Genomic DNA, 21,387 nt, shown 5'->3' on the forward strand with positions numbered 1-21,387 from the left:
CAAAACGTGTATTAGTGATATTAAGAGAGATGGCAATGGACATGCCTCAGCTGCTTGCATAAGCGCCTCCAGAGGTGAGACAGCAGGGCATAAATTTCAACATTTAGAAATGTTGAAATAATACACAAAAAAGTGCCTCCCCTGACTGGATGCCACTGCTAGATGCTCCTTCTCCTTCATTATTTCGCTGAATTTTTCCATTGCATCGGAACCTCTAGCAAATCAGCCCATGGCATCATACTACCACCACCAGGCCAGATATTTGGTGCTGAGTTCTTAAGTTTGGAAGCTTCATCCTGACTAATCCAAAGATACTTGCTGTTTTTGTGGCTAACTAGCTCAGTGTTTGTCTTGTATTTATCTCCAGAATGCATTTGACTTGCTGAGTTGGGAGTTGCAAATTCAAGTCCATTGTAAAAGGTATCTCCTTAGGAGCAGGGGGGCTTATTTCTTGTTTGGCATTCTGCCTTTCAATGGTGAAGTGAAAGTGTTTTCTCTGTGGGCATTGGTGTGCCAGCAGTTTCCTGTTCATGGGATGCCTGCACTTGGGTGGTTGCTGTTTTTGTTTTTGAACATCAAAACTAATTGTCTTTGTTCAGAGGTCGACAGTTTAGGTCGGATAATTAAAACTTGGATGGAACAGGGTGTTCCAAAAAGACAATTATCCCAAAAACACATCAAAACTCATTTTGAAATCAAGAGATCAAGTTTCTTGAATGCGTTTCCCAAACCACGAACCTCAGTTCTGTTTAAAATGTGTTGTGTTCTCAAAAGCAGCAAACCTTTTCTGCCATGAATAGTGATCACTCATTCAGCAGGAATAAACCTGTTGAATGAGTGATGCCCAAGTGTACGAGAGAGGTGCAACAATCATCCAGATGGGATGTACTGATTATATTTGAGTCTGCATGCATTGTAATATAATGTGATTGTGGACTAGAAAAATCCACAATTAATTTATACTCATGCAGATTATTCTTATTTTATATTTCAACAAACTCTCTAAAAAAAAATACTTCAAATACATCGGTAAAACCCAAAAATTCAGTCCATTAAAGTTTCTTAGTGTTTTTCCCCGCTTTTTAAATAAATAATTTATTAGCTATTATGCATTTTAAATGTTCTATTCTCTTACTAAAAATGGTTTCAAATCTAAGGCAGATTTTGATAATAGGGTTCAAGTTTAAGGCAATGAAACAATACTGCAAAGCAGCAATATTTCAGATCTTCCAGCCAAACATGAAACCCAGTTGTAGTTATTGTTTTCTGATTAAAACCATAAAGCAGCATGAACTAGGAAAAAATGCAAACTTCCCTTTGAATTTGTGTACAATTAATGCATCATTAATAAAGGTGCACACATATCACAAACATATCTTCATGAAGAATTTATTGTAACCTATATTGTCATCGTAACATTATCGTTGTTAAAATAGTTTTAAACTATGAAAACCCAAGCAAGGCCACAACCATTTTTACCTGAAAATCTGTTGGTACAAACCTTGTACAAGAACTCAATCTACTTTTAAGACTGAATCGCCAAAAACCTTGAAAACCTTTAGAGAATAATAAAAAATGTGTCAGCTCTGCAGGTGAAGTTGTTTTGAGAACCACAGATGCATCTTCTGCCTATTTGGGTAACTTGGTTTAGTGTAGAATATGTTTGAGCTCCTTTGATTAAAACAAGTCTAAACTCTGAATCCTTGAAGTCACCTGAAAGTTGTTTATACTATACTCAGTAAAAATGGGGCACACTGTCTTCGAAAATGTTTGCTGCACTTATTTATTTGAGTTTAAAGGGGCAGTATTATGTACTGTCAGTTAAAAAATGTTATATATCAAACATGACTTTGCAATTTTACACCTTGAAATTGGCGTCTGTCTCGTTAAAAAGCTCCTACTTTTCCGAAACTATGTCTTCAATAAGTCATGACATGGTTCTCCCCCATAATGACATTTGCAACTGTTCTTAGGAGAAGTACTTTCTATGATGAGCTCAGCAGATGTGCTGTTGGTTCTACCAGCTGTTTGCTGTTTGCTAATTGCTACTGCTGCTAGTCTGAAGGTGCTGATTGGGCGGCTGCAGGGGAGGGGAGCTCTGTAATGTAGAAGCTTGGAGGAGCTTTGTGGAAAAGGTGAAACTTAGAGAGCCAACGTTTAGACGCCTTGAACGGTTGTCACCAGAGATTAAAGGAACATATATGAAAGAAATAAAGTAACACTCCAGGTATGTTTTGATAAAGGGGTAACATTATAACATGATATAAAGCTCCTAAAAGTTGACTTTACATAAAACCCCCATTTAATGAGTTGTGTACACAAAGGTCTCCCTTTCATTAAAAATTGCTGTATTTTATTTGACCTTGTACCCCATTTTAAGAAGATTGGATTTTCCATCCATCATCTTTACCCGGTTGTTCATGCAGTGTCCTATGTGGGCTGGCTGCTATTTTCAGCAGTCATTGGGCAAGAGGTGGGATACACCTTGGATCTGGTCCAGGGACTTTGTGTGTCCCTGTCCATCAGGGGGACACACAACAGGACAAATAACCATGCACACACACACCAGTGTGACCAATTAACCTAAGCCGGAGAACCCATGCATTCATAAGGAGAACATGCAAACTTTTACTAAGATCTTACACTAAAAAGAAGAAACAAAAAAAACACTGGAGGGTTGCACATAATCATCCTGAGAGCTGCAGAAGGATTAGGGCTTTGGACACCTGGCCCTAAGGCAACATCTTAAAAACATCTTGGTCTTGAATGGCTGCAGTGCATGTTGCTCATGAACGATAGAATATTAAAATGAGTTATACTATCTGCAGACTTACTCTTCTTTTTTTAGAAGTTTGTAATTCAGAATAACGTTTGGATCTCCTGATCTCCTCAGTTTTCAAAAATCTTACTGAACAATAGGACTGCATGATATTGCTCTTCACTTTTCTCTTCCCCATCATCGCAGTGGATCCGCCGTTCTCCATGAGCGCTCTCATATTTGTTGCAAAGGTCTATTTCGGGTGAGGACATAAAAGGTGATGAGACCTTCTCTCTTGCTTATTGTTTCCAAGGAGATCGGAAGAACGGCATATTAAAACTAAGCAAATGCCGCATCTATGCAGTGTTTGCTATTGCGACCAACGCTGTCTGACTTGGAAAGAAGGGTTCGGACTTGTTTTATTAGTGCTTTCAGTTCTTGCCAGAAATTGTCACAAAGTTTTTTGCAGTAGTTGCGTAGACGTCTAATATTACACATACACATAGTTCATGTAAGTAATACTTCTCCTCCTCCACACATGAGGAAAATCATTGAAGAGGATTTAGAAAGGAAGGTTATGAGCAATGTAGCCCTCAACTAAAAGGTTACAGACAAAATTAATCAAACCGTAAAGTTAGAGATTCCTTCCTTTTATTTTTTAAAATCCTTTCTTGTGCTGGTTTTTCATTAACTTGCCATCATCAAAATTGTTTACTTGATGGAAGAGTCTAGCTTAGGTTTTACATTAATCTGTTTTTGTTTGATTTATATTGAAAAAATGTATATGGCGCCACATAAAACAAAATGAGTTTTTGAAGTGGACATATTTCCTTTTGAAATCAGTTTAACTGTAGGTTTAGTCCAAAACCCAGAGTTAATGTAAAAATGTAAACTATTTCTATGTTGTTTACTCAGCTCATAAAGTTCTGGATATATTTAAGCTCCCATTGTGTGATGAATAGTTTGTAGATGTTAATTCAAGCTTCTACCACAATTCCTCCTGTCTGACATGGACTGATAATTAGAGGTAAACCCACATTATTAAGATGTGTCCTGTTTCCCCGCCTGCTTTCAGATTTGCGTTTGTTTCCTGAACGATATGTCGTGTGTGTGAGCTGCCCAGAAGATGCCTCGGTGCACCATGGAAACCCGAGCCTGGCCGCGGTGAGTGCTGTTTATACTCCTCTATTTCCCCTTCCAGTTGCTTGGCAAAAAGTTCAGCATTGGTCTGTGTGTTATTATAGAGTTTCATTGCCAAATTGTGCTCTCCCTTTATGCATAGTGGTCTGCTTTACTACAGGACAGGGGGTTTGAACTCTTTTGGAGCATCTTGTAGACCTAGAAAAGAAAATACGAAGAGATTTGTGTCAAAATGTTCAGGGTCGCCTTTTTTGAGACTAAGTCTAACCTACCATGACCAAACATGAAACATTAATTACATTTTTATATTTTTATGTTGCTAAAAGAGAGATTTATCAAATTGTACCTAGCTAATTGCGAAGCTTTTCTACACTTCTAAGTTCATCTTGGCATTAAAGTCAGCCCTGATTGTTTCAGGAATTTCACATTTTGTCACGCTACAGCCACAAATGTTAATGTTTTGGGGGGAATTTTAAAGGACAGATCAAAACAAAGTAGTACGTCATTGTAAATTGAAATGAATCTTTGTTTCTAAAGCTTTTACAAATGAAAATCTAAAAAAATGCAGTGTTTTTGTATTTCATCCTCATCATGCTTCCAGTAAAGCCGTAAGTTTTTATTGGCAGTTTCCAATTGCCCATCCTGTCTTTCCAGAGTATGCCAGATTAGATGAAGACAGTCCGTTTAAATTTTGCCACTGATTCTCAATTGGATTAAGGTCTGGACTTTGACTGGACCCATTTAAAAACTAAAATGTTTTACCAATATTCAGTTTTCAGGGTTTTTCAGCCGCTGGCAGGTTTTCTGTCTGTATTTAACCACATCCATCGCCCCATCATCTCTGCTGATGAAAAACATTCCCACTGCATGATGCTGCCACCACTGTGGCTCACTGTAGGATTGGTGTCCTGTACATACCTTGTGGCAAAATGCAATTAGGACTTTCTGTGGCTTTTTTCTTGCCAATCTACCATAAAAGCCAGTTCTGTGGAGGGCTAAACTACTTGTGGTTCAGTAAGTATTTTTATATCCTTAAGTGTCATTATGACATCTTTCTTCCTTGCCTGTTTAAATGCTTGGCTTGTCAGTTTAAGGGGACAGCCATGCTTTGGTTGGTTCACAGTTAAGCCAAATTTTTTCCTTTTTCAGTGGAGGAAGAGAACAGAGCTCAGTAAGATGTTCAAACTTTGGAATTTGGTTTCATAAACCGAGGTCTTCACAAAACAGCTATGGCCTCTGTTTACGTGTTAGGTGACATATAAAGCCTGTTGTTTACCTGGGAGTTAAAGGGTCCATATACAAATTTCTTTAAAAATCTGAAAACCATTTATAAATTTATTTTGTGTTCATCTGTCATATAAAATCATATTAAAGGCGTTTGTGGTTGTGACACAATATAGATCATTTTAAGGGGCCTGAATACTTTTGTAAAGCACTTTAACTTGGGTGGATTAAAACAAGTAAACTGTCTTCACTATTAGTGTTTCAACAGAGATTTATTACATTAATTTTGCAGTCTAAAATCCTGTTTTTCCTTTTTAATATAATCTACTGTCCTATGGTCAGTGTATATTTGATCCTTAAAGCCCCCCTGAGTATTTTGGGAATTGGCAGTGGAGCCTCTCACCTTGGCACAGACATCGCACCGCCTTCCCATCCCATGATAAGTGGCCTGTTATTTTTCTGTGAGGGATTTTTATTTAGATTTTTTTTTTTTTTAAATACCTCAGCCTTTTCCGCAGCTCGACTTCCAATGAAAGCAGCGATTGTAATATTTTTGTCAAGCTGCATAGTCGTTGACGAAGAGTTCAGATTGTGTAACCAATTTTCCAGTTCAAGGAGGCATTGCTGTCGATTGCGTTTCTCTGCTCAGGATGTGGTACTCTGGGATCATACAGTACAAGCAGAGGGAATTGGAGGGTGGGAGTTTTGTGGTGGGGCTCTCACTAGCTCAGCCGTGTTTGTGAGGGAAAGATACCAGACAGAGAGGCACAAGGATTTTCACATGACAAAAGGAATCATTTGTTCACTTCCTCTTGCTCTATTCTTAACTTGAAATGCACGTCAAAAATCAGAATTCTCTTGTAAACTATAATAATGTTGCTGTCTAAGATGAATGTGGTCTTTGGAGCTTCTTTCAGACTTGATCTTGTTTTTGAAAGTCTGTAATCCCACAATACTTGAGAGCATTTGCATGTGAGGCTTCAAAAAAAAAAGAAAAACTTTTCTGCTTTTTTTTTTTTATTTTACCACATTTGCGTGTTTAAAGAAGTTTCAGGTTTGTCAGGATTCAGTTTGTGTGACTTGCAGAAGAAAAACTGTAACCACAGTGGAAATGTAGACAAATGAGAACATTTTATAAGGTCAGAGGAGCTGAGTTGTGAAGGAACTGAGGTAACATCATGGCATCCATCGCGGATCCTTTTCATGTAGGATTACTGTGCACTCCCATCCTCTTCTGGGACAAAGTAGCGTTTTTGTTTTTTCCTGGCTGTGAGTCTGTTGAGACAAATTTAATTTCCATTTGACAAGAACAAAATACTAGACTTTATTTAAATTTCTGTCTGTTAAATGCATCAAGTTGGGACTGTCGGCATGTTTTTTTTTTTTTTCAAGTTTTACTTCATTGAACTTTCTTTAGGTGTTCTATGCAAAAAGGCATTACATTTTGTTTCTCTCCACAAGCATCGGTGACGAGTTTCCAACTGCTGTTCTGTTCAGCAACTTTTGGATGCTTCATTGCTCCAACGCACCTGAATCAAAATTTTTAATTACTTCCTTGGCATGCCAACAAGTTTTGCAAAGACCTGGTAACTTGATTCGAGTGTGTAGGAGAGCCTGGATTCTTCCAAAGGTTGTAGGACAGTGGCACTCCAGGACTGCAGTTGCAGACGGGCATTTGGTGAGATATAATAGTTGAAGTGTTGCGTGTTGAAGCTGTGCTGTTACACACCTGGCCAGATGAGTGTACTTTAACTTATATGATTAGGCCTGTCACGGTAAAAACTTTTGCTGGACGATAAATTGTCCCAGAGCTTATTGCGATAAACGATAACATTGTTGTTTTGAGAATATTTTCAAGTAAAATAATAGTAATAATGGTATAAAAATGCAACAACACATTCTTAAAGATTGATCAACTTTAAATTTTATCGAACTTTTAAACCATTGAGCTGGAATCATTTTGAATATCCAAATAAATGTAGAAAAAAACAGAAACAACAAATATAATAAATTACGACGTCTCTTATAAACACATTTTTCTTTCAAAAAATAGGGACAGTTGAGACCAAAACACCAGACTGGAGACTTTTATCAGTTTTTGGTAAAAAGAGAGAAAAAAAGGGTGAAACAATAAATCAAGCAAATGAACATTATTGAGTTTCTTTTAATTTATCATGCGGTTAATTGATTTATTGTTTATTGCGACAGGCCTACCTACACTGCCCTCACTGCATGTGAATATTTAGTGATTGAGTTGGGGGCATTGCTTAATAATGAAGAAAGGAAGATTAGGATTAAAACATTATCTAAGCTTAAAGGTCAATAATTATACCCAAAAGCACAAATCAACTCCGCTTCATTTGAGTCAGTATGAATGAATGTCATTTCATCCTGTTTAAAGCGTAAACATTTACTCAGCATTTTCATTTGTTTCATAGGTAAAATTTAGATGTTCTTGCAGACATCAGCTTGTTTTAAACCAATGACAATACTGAAGCTTTAGTTGGTCAGAAACTTTCATCTTCCCCTCTTGGACATCTAACTTTAGGTCTCCTCCCTGTTTATTTTTCCAACTTGGAACTGGAACATTTTCTTACTTCACACATGCAGAACAAAAGGATAGGACAAAACAGCAGAATAAGTACTTATCCAGTTTTAGTACTGCTTTAAAATATCTCAGTATAACAGTACTTTGAAAGCTTTGAACACACTGCTGGCATTGCTTCTCTGTTAAACAACCTACAAATACAATCCCACTCTGCATCACAATCACTGTCACATGACCAAATAAATATCACGACCCCTCCTGAAACACAAAGAGCAACAAAATGAAAGTAAACATTGACATTACATTGGACCAGTTTTACTTAGCAGACTAATACCGATGTGTTAAAAACTGACCAATACAGGATTTAATGGAGATATATCTTGCAACCCTACTGTTAATTGCTGTTCTCAAAGAGAAAATGGAATCATCTATTTTCAGTAGAGATACATCAGCATTTTCCTAAACCAGAGATGTGGAATTCGCCTAAAAAACTCTGACCTCTGTGATTCTGTGTTGCTCTAACTAATGCCAAACTTCCACTTCTCTTCACTCCCCAACTGTTACACAGATGGCCAGTGCTCATCTCACCGCTTTACTAATTGAATCTGTAGGACTCCTCTCATGTAGACAGCTGTCTTTTTGTTTAGTACGTGATTGGATGTCGGCTCTAAATCGGTTTCTCTGGACTCTGTCAGCAGTTCTTAAGTTGTCATGCGCAGCCTCTCTTGTTTAACAGATAGAAACCAATGGTTTGTCAGGAACAGTTGAACTATCCAGCAAATGCTTTGGTTTCAGCACAGCGATGCCTTTAAAGCTGTGACAGAGATGTCTGGAGTTTAGAGAAGTCAATCTTGACATCTATATTAGCCAGATGCACTCAGTCTGTTATGACCTAGAAACCTTTAAACAACTGTGGCTCAGAAAAGGTTGAAGCTTTCAGACTGCTTTATTTTGCAGACGACAGTGGGAGGCAAACAAGACGTTTTGTGTGTTACCAGATTTTATTGTTTTTTTTTGTTGTTTTTTTTTGTTTTTCTTCTTGACTTTTTGAAAATTTCAAGTCCCCTCATGAGAAGTTGCTTGTGAGTCAGCCCGCAGTGAAGGAGGGCAGTATGGGAAGGAAAGAGCTTGTTTAGGATTGTCGATGTTTTGTAGTCAGGCAAAGAGTGGGCAGCTGAGGTGAGCGCCGTGCTGCGCCGCAGAAGTTTGGATCAAAGGGAGCACAGATGTGTTTCCAGACCCCCCCGCCCCGCTCCGTCCTCTTCTGAGCTCTGGACGAGGCTTTGTGTTTATTCATGACCTCAGCACGGCTCTGTTTCTCGCAGCTCCCAACAGCTAGCTGCGGCCGTTTCCCAAACCTCCGGGATCTACCCATCTCCTCTTCTAGGTCAAATACACGGGTGGGATCTCTCGCAATACACCGTTAAGTCCCTTTGATTCCACTCGGCCTTTTGATGTTTTCTCTGATTTTTCTCAAAGTGCAAACAGTTAACAGCTCTTGCTAATCCATCCCCATGGGTGGATCCAAAAACTTTAGTCATTGTTGGAGGATAAGAGCTGTCCTCTGTTTTACACAAGTCTGTGCCCATGCTTGTTGACTTTGTTGCAGAGAAGATGTGGTGAGCTTAGACAAACATGGCATGGTTTTCTTTATGGGAGAAGGGTGGGTGTAGGATGATTGGTGGAATGTGTGGAATAAATTTGCGAACATCTCGGCAGGAGGTATTTCTGCCTGGAAGGCTGGTGTTTTTGTTTCTTGGTGCCAGTTTGAAGGTTTTATAAACGTGGCTTTCTCGTGGAAAGAATAACTCAGTATTTAGATGATTTGAGGGACTCAGGCATTTCATGTTGATGTGAGTTATTATCTCTCCAACGATGATGAGTGAGTAATTGGATTTACGGGATAAAATCTGACTGGCTTTTTGTGTGTTAGGCGAGATGTAAAGATTTTGGGTAATCCAAGAACAAACAACCTTGTTTCCACTATTTTACTGTAGATGAGAGACAGTGGGTGCTCCCCACGCTGACGATGCTTTTGATTTACTATGATGAGGGTTTTTTTTTTATTTTTTATGGTTGTTTCAGGTTTCAGACAAATTTGCAATGCCCCTATGCTTGACTGAAAAGGTTTAGTCTTATTTAAAAGTCGTTGCTTGTCCGTTTGCATTAAGAAACAATCAGACGTAATAACATCACTTTTAATCACCCTTTATAATCTGTGAAATTTCCATAATTTGGCAATGACACATTTCTATGTTGTTTTTTTTTATTGTACTTCACAAATGTGGTGAAAAGGAAAGTCAGAAGAAAAAACCATTTGCAGTTTTCAGCTTAGGGAATATTAGGGAAGCACACATAGAGGGAGACGCTCTGGTCAGATGTATGGAGCTGCGTGTAGATTAACTTTTTGATCTGCATGCAAATTAAACTCCTACGTGGCTGAAAAGGAACATTGTACTTCAGCCTAAACACACCAGCCCAACCTTGAAACACGGTGGCTGCAGCGTCATGCTGTGTGGGAGAGTTTTTATTGTGCAGTGTATGAGAGTCTTGTCAAAGTTGATAGAAAGATTGATGGTGATAAAGACAAGACCTGTCCAATCTGACTGAGCTTGTTATTCTGCAAAGATCGGGCAAAATTGTCAGTTCCTAAATGTTTAAATGCAGCAAAAGGCAGATCTGCATCTATAGACTCATTCAATAGATTAGAATATTATTTATTGTAAGAACTTTATCACTAAGTGAGACATATTATGCATGTTAATTCTATGCAGATGGATGTTTGAATCCCTTAATTTCTGTTGGTTTTTTTGCTTGCAGTTAATGAAAACTTGGGATTAAAAGAGGCTCATTGGAACTTGTTTTCTAATTTATTGAATATGACTGTACAGTCTTTAATTCAGAAGGTTGCATAAATTCACTCTGCACCTTTCAGATGTTTCTCTACACCATTTATTGGACCACATATCTCTTTCCTTCTGCTTCACAATCATGCACTGATTTGCATTAGTTAATTTTATGAAATCCCATCATACTTCTGCTTCCGTTGTTTCTGTGTGGAGTTTGCATGTCCGCCTCTGGGTTCTGTCTGGACACTCCACTTCCTCCCAGTGTCCAAAGACACTCTTGTGTGATTAATTGGTCTCCCTGAATAGCCCTTAGGTACGACTGCATGTTTGCGTCTTTGTTTGTCTGGTGTACCTCTGTGTAATCCATGAGAAAGCCAGTCATTGCAGCAGTGGAGTGTTTTAGATCAGTCGGACCGTTTTGCCGGCTCACTGCATTACTTCAAGTGCAGCTGCATTACAAGATAACCAACATAATCCCCCGCTGTCTGTACTCCTGCCTTATCTGAGGTGACAGAGGAGAAACTGGTGTTTTTATGGAGTATCTGCTTGGTTATCTTTTTGAAGTTGCTTCCAGGAGCCATTAAGAGCTGGGTCAAGTTATAAGAGCGTGTACCAGCATCCCTTTAAACCAAATAATTCATCGTCTCTGCTCTCGCTGCCCTTTTGCCAGGCTTATCTTTACAAACTGACATCCAGATGTGCTGCCTTGTTGCAGCTGCTCTGGTGGAGCTTCAGGGAGTTTGGATGTGTAGAAGCTGCAGTGGACATTTTTACTGCCTGTCACTGTTGCTATTCATAGGACTCTCCAGCTATCCAACTAATTTCCCTACAGTACAGTTTTATCCTCGAGGCTTATAATAAAGACAATGTTGCCCGATCTCTTTCTTTCAGACTTCCAGACTTTTGGCGCAGATAAATTGGCTGCCCAATAAATCGGTGCACCCCTAACTATATCCAATTGAGAATCTGTTGGAAACTTTGGAAATTGCTGTTAATGGATGCTTGCCATCCAATCTGATTGAGCTTGCTCTGTTTTGCAAAGAAGAATGTGCAAATGTTTTGATGTGGAGATATGCACAGCAGGTAGAGACATCATTTTCCTTCCATTTAGGTTCAGGGTATGAAAACTTTACGGTGGTGGACATTGAAATTATAAAAGTGCATACAATAATATCCACTTGGGGAAGGAAGATCAAAACTTTGAAGCGAAGCAATCTGATTGGGTAAAAGGAACACCGGATACGTTGTTTACAATCTTGACTTTCAGGGTCAACGGCAGACAAGAATAATTTAAGCATTGCCTCCTTCTGTCGATTTAATCCTCTTTATTTCTTTTTTTTTTTTTTGTCTGCCTCGTACATCCGACCTTCCTCTGTTCGTCCCTCTTCCTTTCCAAGACTCGGTTCTTTCACTCTCTTGTTCTTTTGAAGTCTCCCCGACAGGAACAGAACAACTCTAAACTTTCCCAGGGAGCCTCCCTTTGGCTCCTTGTTGATTTTTCTTTCAAGTTCACGTTCAAACAGGATTTATTCATATTAAACAGCCGATAATGCATATCAAGGCCTCACAATGCTGATTGTGGCCTCACGTTTTGCACTTTCTTGCCTGTTGCTGTTGTCGGGGTGGGTTTGCGAGTGTGTGGGCGAATGCAAGTTTGTACGTGTGTCCCTGCCGCCAGTCCAAAGGCCAGCTGTAGCTCTGGCTTCCGAGTGAGAGCAGAGAGTGAAGCGCTGCCCACACTGAAAAATGAGTCTGCTCTTGCACAAAGAGCAGCTTGTGGACAGCTTCCTGTGTGAGGATTCTTACTCTTGTGGGTATGTTGATGAGACGTCTGAGGTCAGGCGGTGTGACTTTGGGAGGTGCCTCTGCTTTTGTTGTGCTCCTCTCCAAACACTCTTTTCTTATTCTGCCTGTCTCTTTTCCTTCCTTTTTTACTTCTCCTCCTTCGTTACTCTCCCTCCGCCCGGCCTCTTTAGTCTCTCTGCAGTTACTAGGTCTCAGCATCCAGCGCTAAGCCACAATCCTCCATCTCACTCCTGCAGCTTGGGGCAATTACTCCTTTTCTCTTGCGTTGCCACTGGTATCGTGTTTGTGGAAGTGGACCTTAATGATTTTTCATCCTGCTTTAGAAACAACTGGCGGACGCCAGCGCTCACCACATCGGCTTTCCCCGTCTTAAAGAGCACATTGATCATTTTACGAACCAGTTTATAGGAGGGCAATGATCTGAGAAATGGTCGATATTAAATAAACATGGCGGCCACTCTGTTGAGTTTTCCCAGATTAAACGTCCGTGTGGTTTCTTTTCCCCGCTGTGACAGTCCATCGTTTCCAGTCATGAAAGGGACACGGATATGCAAGTTGCATTGTCATCTTGCCCTGAATTGTTGTCCACAGTGAAGTAACCTCACTCGTATTGGCTGATTCGCTACTAATGCCTTTTGGTAAAACCCTGATTTTTATGTTTCTTTCATCACAGCGGTTAAATTTTCCACTTATCAGTTCAATTTCTTAAATTTTAGCGGTGGGTCACATTTCTAATAACATGTCCTGCAAAAGTATTCACATCCCACATTTTTTTTTATGCTACAGCCACAAACGTCAATATACTTTAGGAGGATTTTATGTGATAAAACCAACTAGTGCATAATAAAAGCTCTACAGCGCGGCTGTCCTGCAACTTCTGGATTTATCCTCACCTGGTTCAAATTCTGTAAATAATAAAATAAAATGAAGCTCCTTTTGCTGTCCAATTATTGATTGATTAAAAAATAATCAACAGATCACGACAACGCTGTATAGATGTTTTTCTAACTGCATCCTTTGCTACAAATGATCGAGCGTACACTGAAAGAATGCTTTCAATGCATTTTAGACAATAAAATGTTTGTCTTCTTATTTTAAAAAAGGAATTGAATGATCTATTTGCATTTTCTTTTGTATTTCTAATATTGTATAAAATAAGCTGAAGTGGTTAAATGAGAAATTAGCAGTTTGCCAATATTTTTTTTCTCATTAATCGCCACAATCACTGAAATAATTAATGCCGTCAAAACGTGAATCTCAAGTCTTCTGCAGGTTCTCTCCTAGGATTGATTTGTATTTAGCTTCATTTGTCTTTCCATCTAGTCTGACCAGTTTCCCTTTCACTGCTCAAGAAAAGATGAGATTCTCCCACCCGAGCTGTGCTTCTCTGCAGCTCCTCCAGAGTTACTATGAGCCTCTTTTCTGCTTCGCTGCTTAATGATCCTTTTCAAGCCCTGGCAGTTTATGGGGGCGGCTTTGTTTTGTTTGGTTTGCAGTCGTGACCGACTCTTTCCATTTACGGATAGTAGATTTCCACAGCTCTGTGAGATTTTCAAAGCGTGGGAACTTGTTTTATATCCTAAGACCTGCTTTAAACTTTTGCAACTGGTAATTAGGTGACTTTTGAAGGTAATTACTTGCACTGGAATTACCAGATTCAGATTTTTAATTTGCATTGTGTTCGACCGTCGCATAAAGTCATGACTAAGTGGTTGTAATGTGACAAAATGTGAAAAGTTCACTGGGTACGAATACTTCTGCAATTCTCTAATAATAGAACGATCTACCACTGGCTCGTTCCCAGTCTCAAATGGCCCTGCTAGCACACTGTGCCCTTATTATTGCAATTAATTTACAACAAACTGACAGACTCTCTACCTCCAAGTTCTGGTCAATTTACTACCAGCATCTTCTGTTCTCTCATAAAACTGGAGTCTGTTCTCGGTCAGCCAAGGAAAAAAACATGTGATTAACCTTCATTAGTGGCCCGTTGAGGGCACATGTTGGTGAGATCCAATTTTTGGCTTGTTCCGTGTTCTGCCTCAGAGGTTCCCCCTCTCTACTATGTGGAGTTATTAAACTTTCACCCCAAGCTTAACCCTTTAGGGAGCTTGTTATGAGCTTTTTCTGCCATTCGAATGAAGTTATGATTATACTTATTTCCCTTCCTCGCCACAACGCGTTTACATGTCCTCCTTCCATCAGGGGATGCCGCCAGCTAAATCCTCTTTGTTTACACCTTTTCTGTTTGTCCTTTCTAGACTGAGCTGAGTGAGCAAACCAGATCAGAATATTTTTCCAGTGTGGGAGAAACCCGAGAGCTTTTACGCAGCCCGAGAAAAACAAAGAAGACTGTGCTTCAAACGATGTAAGTATGATCTAATGCTTTCCAACCCCACCAGTCAAAGAGGACACTCACACAATGTTTGTTCCTTTTTTTTTAACTTTTTTTTTTTTTTTTTTTTTTGCAGAGCCAAACAAGCTTGTGTCCAGCAAGAGATCTGTGGTTCCACGACTGAGATGCAGCAGATGGAGCGGAGTGGCTTTCCCAAAAAACAGGGACTTGAAGGTAAAGCCGGGGAGGCAGAATCGAGACCAGAGGCCCTGCCCAGGTCTGAACTGAACGCACCCATGGAGGCAAACCACAGGGTGCCTTGCAGCGATGCCTTAATTGAGCCTGAGGCTGAAGTACGGTCTTCTCAAAGGCAGAAACACGAGGCAGAGAGTGAAATAACACAGAAGACCAGCAAGAGGTGCGAGACCAGGGAAGATCCTGGCTCGCAGCTGGCCAAGAAAACGTGCCTTGGAAGCTGTTCAGCCCCAGCGCAAATCCACTCCACCTCGCAAACACTCAACCATAACCTCCCTCCCCTGCTGCCACTTCCTCCAGTCGGAGCGATGGCAAACTCCAAGGCTTTCCCTGTCTCCGAGTGCAAGAAAACCACACTGGAAGTAGAGCTGCTTACTCCAGGGAAACAGGCCCAGAGGCTCCTCCTCGCAAGCAATAACACAGCAAAGACAAACCAAAACAGGCCAGCCGCAAGTCTGAGGGGCCTATCTGTCAAGCCCGCATCCTCGGGCTCCTCTATTGGTTCCAGATCCGCGTTCGGAGAGGAGGGGAGTGAAAACGTGCCCAGAACCTCGAGATTACGACGAACGAAGAGGTCCTGAGAGGGAGAGGAAAGCTGAAGTAAAGATCCCTGACGCCACGGAGATACAGATTTTATTCTGTCGGGCTGAAAGCTTGCAGCTCATGTGGTCTCTTTAGTCGGCTTTACTTGTTATTTTTAACATGTTGTTCTTGTGACTCGCATCAAATGCTAACTGCTTAGTGTTGGTTCAGACTTGAGCGTTACAGTATTCTCTTGACAAATACCAAAAACAGGCCGGTGCCTCTCCCGTTTTTTAGGAGCGGCAATCCAGAGATTTCTGCAAATGGAAGTAGAAAACCTTTATTGGAGAATAGATTTTGGTTTTATGTTAAAGATCAGGGATTTGAGACAGGCAGGAGCCGCGCAGTACGTCATGGCTTTCAGTCTGAAGCGCTGGCTCCTACGCGTCTGAAAAGTGTCCAGTATCCCCGCCGAAGCTCTGATGTGATTGATGGCAGTTTCCAGACTTATTTCATCACCCCATTCTTATTTTGGGTTGACTTCAGTCGCTTACATTTAACCTAATCCATCGCTCCTGAGCAATTGAAGGTGGTACATTGTAAAAGTATTCACACCCCTTGAGCTTTTACACATTTTCTTATGTGTTTTGTTGGGATTTTATATGATAGACCAACATAAAGTAAGGCTGTGAAGTTACAAGATAGCAGTATTATTTTTTTTTCCTTTTTGCAAAAACAATAAAAAAAATCTGAAAAGTTTGTTGTCCTTTTGTATTTGGACCCTTTTGTTCCGACATCTCTAAATGAAACTCGGCGCAACCGCCTTCAGAAGTTCTCAAAGTAGCAAAAAGTTACCTGTGTTTAACTCGGGCTCTGTTGCACAGAGGTAACTGAGTCTCAACATTTAGGTCTGGACTTTGACTGGTCCATTCTAATCCATGAATGTGTTTTGACTGAAGCCGTTCCAAACCTCCTCCTGGATGTTTAAGTGGTTGTCCTTTACCTTTACCAAAGGACAACCACTTGCAGCCTCTATCAGGTTTTTCTCCACGTTTTTCTCTACCAGGTTTTTCTCCAGGTTTTTCTCCAGGATGCTTCTGCATCCTGGAGAAAAACCAACCTAGGTTGCAGTTCTTTCAAACTTTTCATTTTCAAAACTGTGCGAGATTTTCAAAGCACTGATTAATCAGCCAGCTGATTTATCGGCACACACTTTCTTAATTTTGGGATTTCGGTTATCGGCCAATACTTGCATTTTAAGACAATCTTGAGAGGTTTGACTGATAGACGTTCCTGCTATATTTAGTGGACAAAATTGGTACTTGCCAAAATCAGAATTGGCAGGTCAGGCTTTTTAAAGATCGGTAATCATCGGTGCCGCTTTACTTAGGATATTTTATAACCTAAAACCTGCTGTAAACGTCTCCCTGACCTGGCTGCCATGATGCTGGTTGTTCTCTTACAAACTTCTGAGCCCTTCACAGAACAGCTGGATTTATATTGAAGTTATGTTGCACACAGCTGGACTTAATTAGGTGCCTTACACTCCACTTAATTCAGGGGTATTAGAGTTCATGGGGAACTCTTTCAAACTTGCAGATTTCTAGACATTAATGAATCATCCTATTCCTTTTTTTGGCCCATAATTATTGCTCCACTTTGCCTTGGTCCATCCCAGGGGTCAGCAAGTTTACAACCTTGAGTCATTTCGGTTTTAGATCCAGCTAAACAAAATTTGCTTAAAGCCGCATAAGATTCAACATTAAACAAATTATTTTGTGGGATTTTTTTTTTTTTAATTAAAGAAAACTTTTGTAATATATATAAAGAAAATCAAACTTTTACACAGTTTTTCCAAGGGAATGTATAAAATAGAAAACTGTCAAAAAAGCTCATTTTGGAACTAAAAGATGAAAAAAAATCCTTACAGTACTGCATGAAAACAGCATTTTTGACTAAAGTTATTAAGAGCCACATGTGACTCTGGAGCTGCAGGTTGCATATTCCTGATCTATCCTGTGACATACATAACCGTTATAACTTAGCACTGTGACAAAGGTATAAAAGTTCAACAAGTTGGAATACATTTGCAATAACGTAAATTTAAAAGCATTTCAGGGATACAGAGTGGCTTTTATTCTGGATTCAAGCCAAATATGAAAGACTACTTGGGTATAAGTGGTGATTCAGTCTTTATATTTTACCTTTTTTTTTTCCTTTTCAGTTATTCACGCGAATAACTGATTTGATTATTTTCCATTTTCTTTCACACACACACAGAACTGATTGGGACAGCTTTACGGAGTTACCGTTGTGTGCGCTGGAGCCAGATTAGTTTGGCCCAAGTCCCCTAATGTTCTAGGGTCATCCTCGGGAAGTGTTGCTAATCCCTGGTCTCAGTTTTAATCCCGTCAAACATATTCCCAAGAGATGCTCCTTAAACTCTGATCCCTGCCTTTCTGTAAGGTTTGTAAAGAAAAGCCCAGACAGACGAGGGGAAACCTTGTGAGCGGATCATGGGGTGTGAAGGTACTTTTGACCCGATGTGAGGACGGCCGGCCGCAACACAATTAGCAGTAAACATATTAGGACAGGAACCTCGTTGGGAGCCTATGAAGTTTCTCCAGCTCCGGTTCCCACGCCAGCTGCATGAGAACGCGCTCATAATGCGCTCTGACATGTTCTGGCCCCAGATGCGTCACACACACACACACAAACACACACACACACAGAGAGACTCTGAACTCGATTTCTCCAGAACAAAGACAACTTTAATTCTCTTTTCATACAAAATATTTAATAAATATGACTTTTCAAAAAATATATTGCCAGATCAACACATAACTCTCAAGTTCATAACACAAAACAAGTCAGAAAGGACAAAGTGTTGCCAAGATCTTAAAGGGTTAACAAATGAGATCTTTAAAGAGCCTCGTCTTTTTTTTTGTTTTTTTTGTGTGTGTTTGTTTTCGTTTTTTGAAATGTGCAGAGAAACAAAGCGAACTCTAGCAGAGGAAGGCAGTGTTTGCATCAGTGTTCCCATTGCCCCCCTGCTGTTCAAGTATTTTGCTGACTAAAGCAGATGGGAATTCGACAGCCATTGAAATACGTGGGTGGGTGAAAAAACTGAAACTGCTGAAGAATTTTTGTTCCCTTACGAGTGAATTTATATCCATTAGTGGCAAGCAATATGTCTGCCACCATGTCCAACCCTCGTAGCCGAAGGAGATCTTTTTGTCGTCCTAACCTCACTTGGTTTCAATTAAGGTCCTGGCAACAAATAATGAAATGTCAAATGTATTTGAAAAAAAAAAAAAAAAAGAGAGTGGAGTTTTCAGGCGTGTAAAGTTCCCGTCTCTTGTCTTCTAAAGTTTGAAATTTGCCTTTTTTTTTTTTTTTGTTTTTTTGAAAATTGTTTTAAAAGAAATGGAAAGCTTCTGCAGCTATCAGAACCTTCAAACTAGACAGAACATATAAATAAAAAGGAATGATATCTTTAAGGCTCTTGATTATTAAGTTAATAAATCAAATATACACAATGATTAATAAAAAATGTACATATCTACAAGTTCTAAATTGTCACATAAATTCTTCATATTGGCAGCAACTGCTGACACTGAACCATTTGTTCTCTCTTGCTCCCCCCCAGAAAATTAAAATAAATAATAAAGTGGATTTTCTTTTTTTTTTTCCTCTTGACAGTTGCTCGAGTCTAAAAGCTGAAAAGGCACTTCCTCCAAATGAAACTAGAAGGAATTCAAACATGTACTAAAGAATAATTAGCTCTAGTGTCGAACACGTCGTGTAGTTTTAGTCAACAATTATGCCAGAAGCCCCCTTCCATTTGTCCGCTAAATTAAAAACCGGGGGTGGGAGGGGAGGGGGGGGGAGTGGAAATGAAATGCACAAGAGGACACTTTTGCAAGTAGCTCTACGGTGAAATGTAGACCAGTGCCTTGTGTTTCCAGCCAACCAAAGCAACCGTCACTGCCAGTGTAAGCCAGCTTGTCAAAACTTAAATTAACACGGGGAATATGTGAAAATACTGACGGGGTCAACAAATGACATGACCGTTTTATTAACTACACATGCCGAGGCTCCCCGTTTTCACCCACCACCTGGGTGTGAAGGAATAAGGCTTGGTTGCACAGCAACACAGCTGTCTGCTATACGATGTAGTCCATCCTGTTTATGCTGTTTGCCGTCTCCAAGTCCCTGTTGTCTTGTTTATTAGTCCAGTTAGGATGCTTGGATGTTGGGTTGGGATTGGAGATGGGCGCCTTCTCGTCCCTCTCCACCAGCGTGTATGCTGGCTGTTTGGCGAAGCGGCCCTTCTGTAAGTGCCTCTCCTTGTCGTCCTCATCCCCTTCGGGATGATTTGTCCTTATTTTGGCAATGATCGAGTTCTTGTTTTCGTAGTCTTTGATGGCCACCGTCAGGCCCACGTGCTTCTCTATAGGGTTCTTGATCTGGTTGAGGTGCTCCCGCACGTTGTTGGTGGTGTTGTCCTCGGAGCCGCTCGGCAGCGTCCCGTTGTGGTTGCTCTGTTTCCGCCGCCGCCGCATGCACCACAGCAAGACGGAGACCAGCAGGAGGAACCAGATGACGATGAAAATGGAGGAGAGGAGGGGCACAAGGTAGTCTGGTGGAGGAAGATGAGAACATGTCAGTCAGATCCCAAAGAACTCTACATAATAAAAAAAAAAAAAACTTTTTTTTTTTTGCATTACTATGTCAATGCATGGCTTACAAACTTCTTTACACATAAAAAATAAAAATTTGTAGTTTAAACCCCAAATTCCAAGTTTTCTAGAAACCCCTTTTGCTGCAGGTCTTTCGGGGTCTTTGAATTTACTAGTTGAAAGTTTTATTGAAGGGTATGGCAATGAGACATCCTAAATTCAAATGGATGGCATGATTTCTATTCAAATGTAATGCATTGTTAAAGATCCAGTAAGGTACAATGAGTTGACAGTTGAAGATTTGCCTTTGAAAGGCACCATCTGGTCAACAAACAGGCTACTGGTACTGCGTGGATGGACAGTGGACATGCAGAAGTCCAACCAGTCCATTGAAATCCACGCAGCAAGGCAGCCCTGCTCTGAATCCTGAATGTCTGGCTAGACTTTAACACTCTGCTAACCGCCGCTGCACGCCAGACCTGGGAGGTTTCACGTGTAGGAGGGGAAGGAAATGCTCTTCAAATAAACACATTTTTTCTTTAAGGTTTGCTGTCATATTTAAGGTGTGGCATCATCAACTGATCAAGTGTGTGCACGTCTGGGAGAGATAGACTCGTTTCATACCAGTTTTGCTGGGTCTCGGCACCTGAACTTTGACAATGGCAGAGAGGATTGTGTTGTTCCCGTTGGCCTTGCTAACCAGGTCGATTATTCGGTCTGTGATCTCTTTGATGGGATTGCGGTCCAAACGGTGGTCTTCAGTAGACTAGATTCAGAGAAAGGTTTCAAAATCAGTTTTTTTTTTTTTTTAATACATCACATATTTCCTTGTTCCCCTCCAATCACCCAATATAACTCCATCTAACCCCGTCCCATTAAAGCATCTTTAAGTGCTGCTGGGAATTTACGCTGCTGGCTATAAATCAAAGCAAAGTTTCCTGAGAAACACATGGCAGACTGAGTGGGAGGAGGCACTTACCAGGCAGACGTGGATCTCGTTGCTGGCCGAGAACGACGGGTCACAGGTTATAGTCACAGAATGCTCCAAGGAAAAATTCCTCACTATGTTCAGGTTCCTCAGCTGCTTACAAACTCCTTCCACGGTTAAGCCCTACGCACGGAGAAGAGATGAGTTAATGATGCGGCAAGAAATTAGGACTAAAACTGGAGCGTTGACGACGTTTCAGCAAAAAAAAAAAAAAAAAAAAAAATTTTTTTTATTTTAAATTACACAAAAAAAAAAGAGTTTGTCCCCCGTTTTAGCTAAA

The 21,387-nt window shown here is 40.3% G+C and overlaps 2 protein-coding genes across 6 annotated transcripts in view; one reads left to right on the forward strand and one right to left on the reverse strand.

Moving 5' to 3' along the window:
• slx4ip (SLX4 interacting protein) overlaps nucleotides 1–16,196 on the forward strand; it is a 43,662-nt gene extending 27,466 nt beyond the window's left edge. For all 5 annotated transcript variants that reach the window (XM_015028954.1, XM_015028959.1, XM_015028956.1 and 2 more), the window contains 3 exons: nucleotides 3,834–3,922; nucleotides 14,587–14,693; nucleotides 14,797–16,196. In XM_015028954.1, the coding sequence (XP_014884440.1) occupies nucleotides 3,834–3,922; nucleotides 14,587–14,693; nucleotides 14,797–15,496 (896 nt within the window). In that variant the 3' untranslated portion in view covers nucleotides 15,497–16,196. The remainder of the gene's footprint in view (nucleotides 1–3,833; nucleotides 3,923–14,586; nucleotides 14,694–14,796) is intronic.
• Nucleotides 16,197–19,491: 3,295 nt separating this feature from the next.
• jag1b (jagged canonical Notch ligand 1b) overlaps nucleotides 19,492–21,387 on the reverse strand; it is a 52,047-nt gene continuing 50,151 nt past the window's right edge. Inside the window, exons 23-25 of the mRNA XM_015028962.1 lie at nucleotides 21,099–21,230; nucleotides 20,744–20,885; nucleotides 19,492–20,079 (exon numbers count right to left, since the gene is read on the reverse strand). Of these exons, the coding sequence (XP_014884448.1) occupies nucleotides 19,604–20,079; nucleotides 20,744–20,885; nucleotides 21,099–21,230 (750 nt within the window). The 3' untranslated portion in view covers nucleotides 19,492–19,603. The remainder of the gene's footprint in view (nucleotides 20,080–20,743; nucleotides 20,886–21,098; nucleotides 21,231–21,387) is intronic.

The sequence above is a fragment of the Poecilia latipinna genome, unplaced genomic scaffold (genome assembly GCF_001443285.1).
Source record: "Poecilia latipinna isolate Pla-1442-1.1 unplaced genomic scaffold, P_latipinna-1.0 Scaffold140, whole genome shotgun sequence".
Classification (NCBI taxonomy): domain Eukaryota; kingdom Metazoa; phylum Chordata; class Actinopteri; order Cyprinodontiformes; family Poeciliidae; genus Poecilia; species Poecilia latipinna.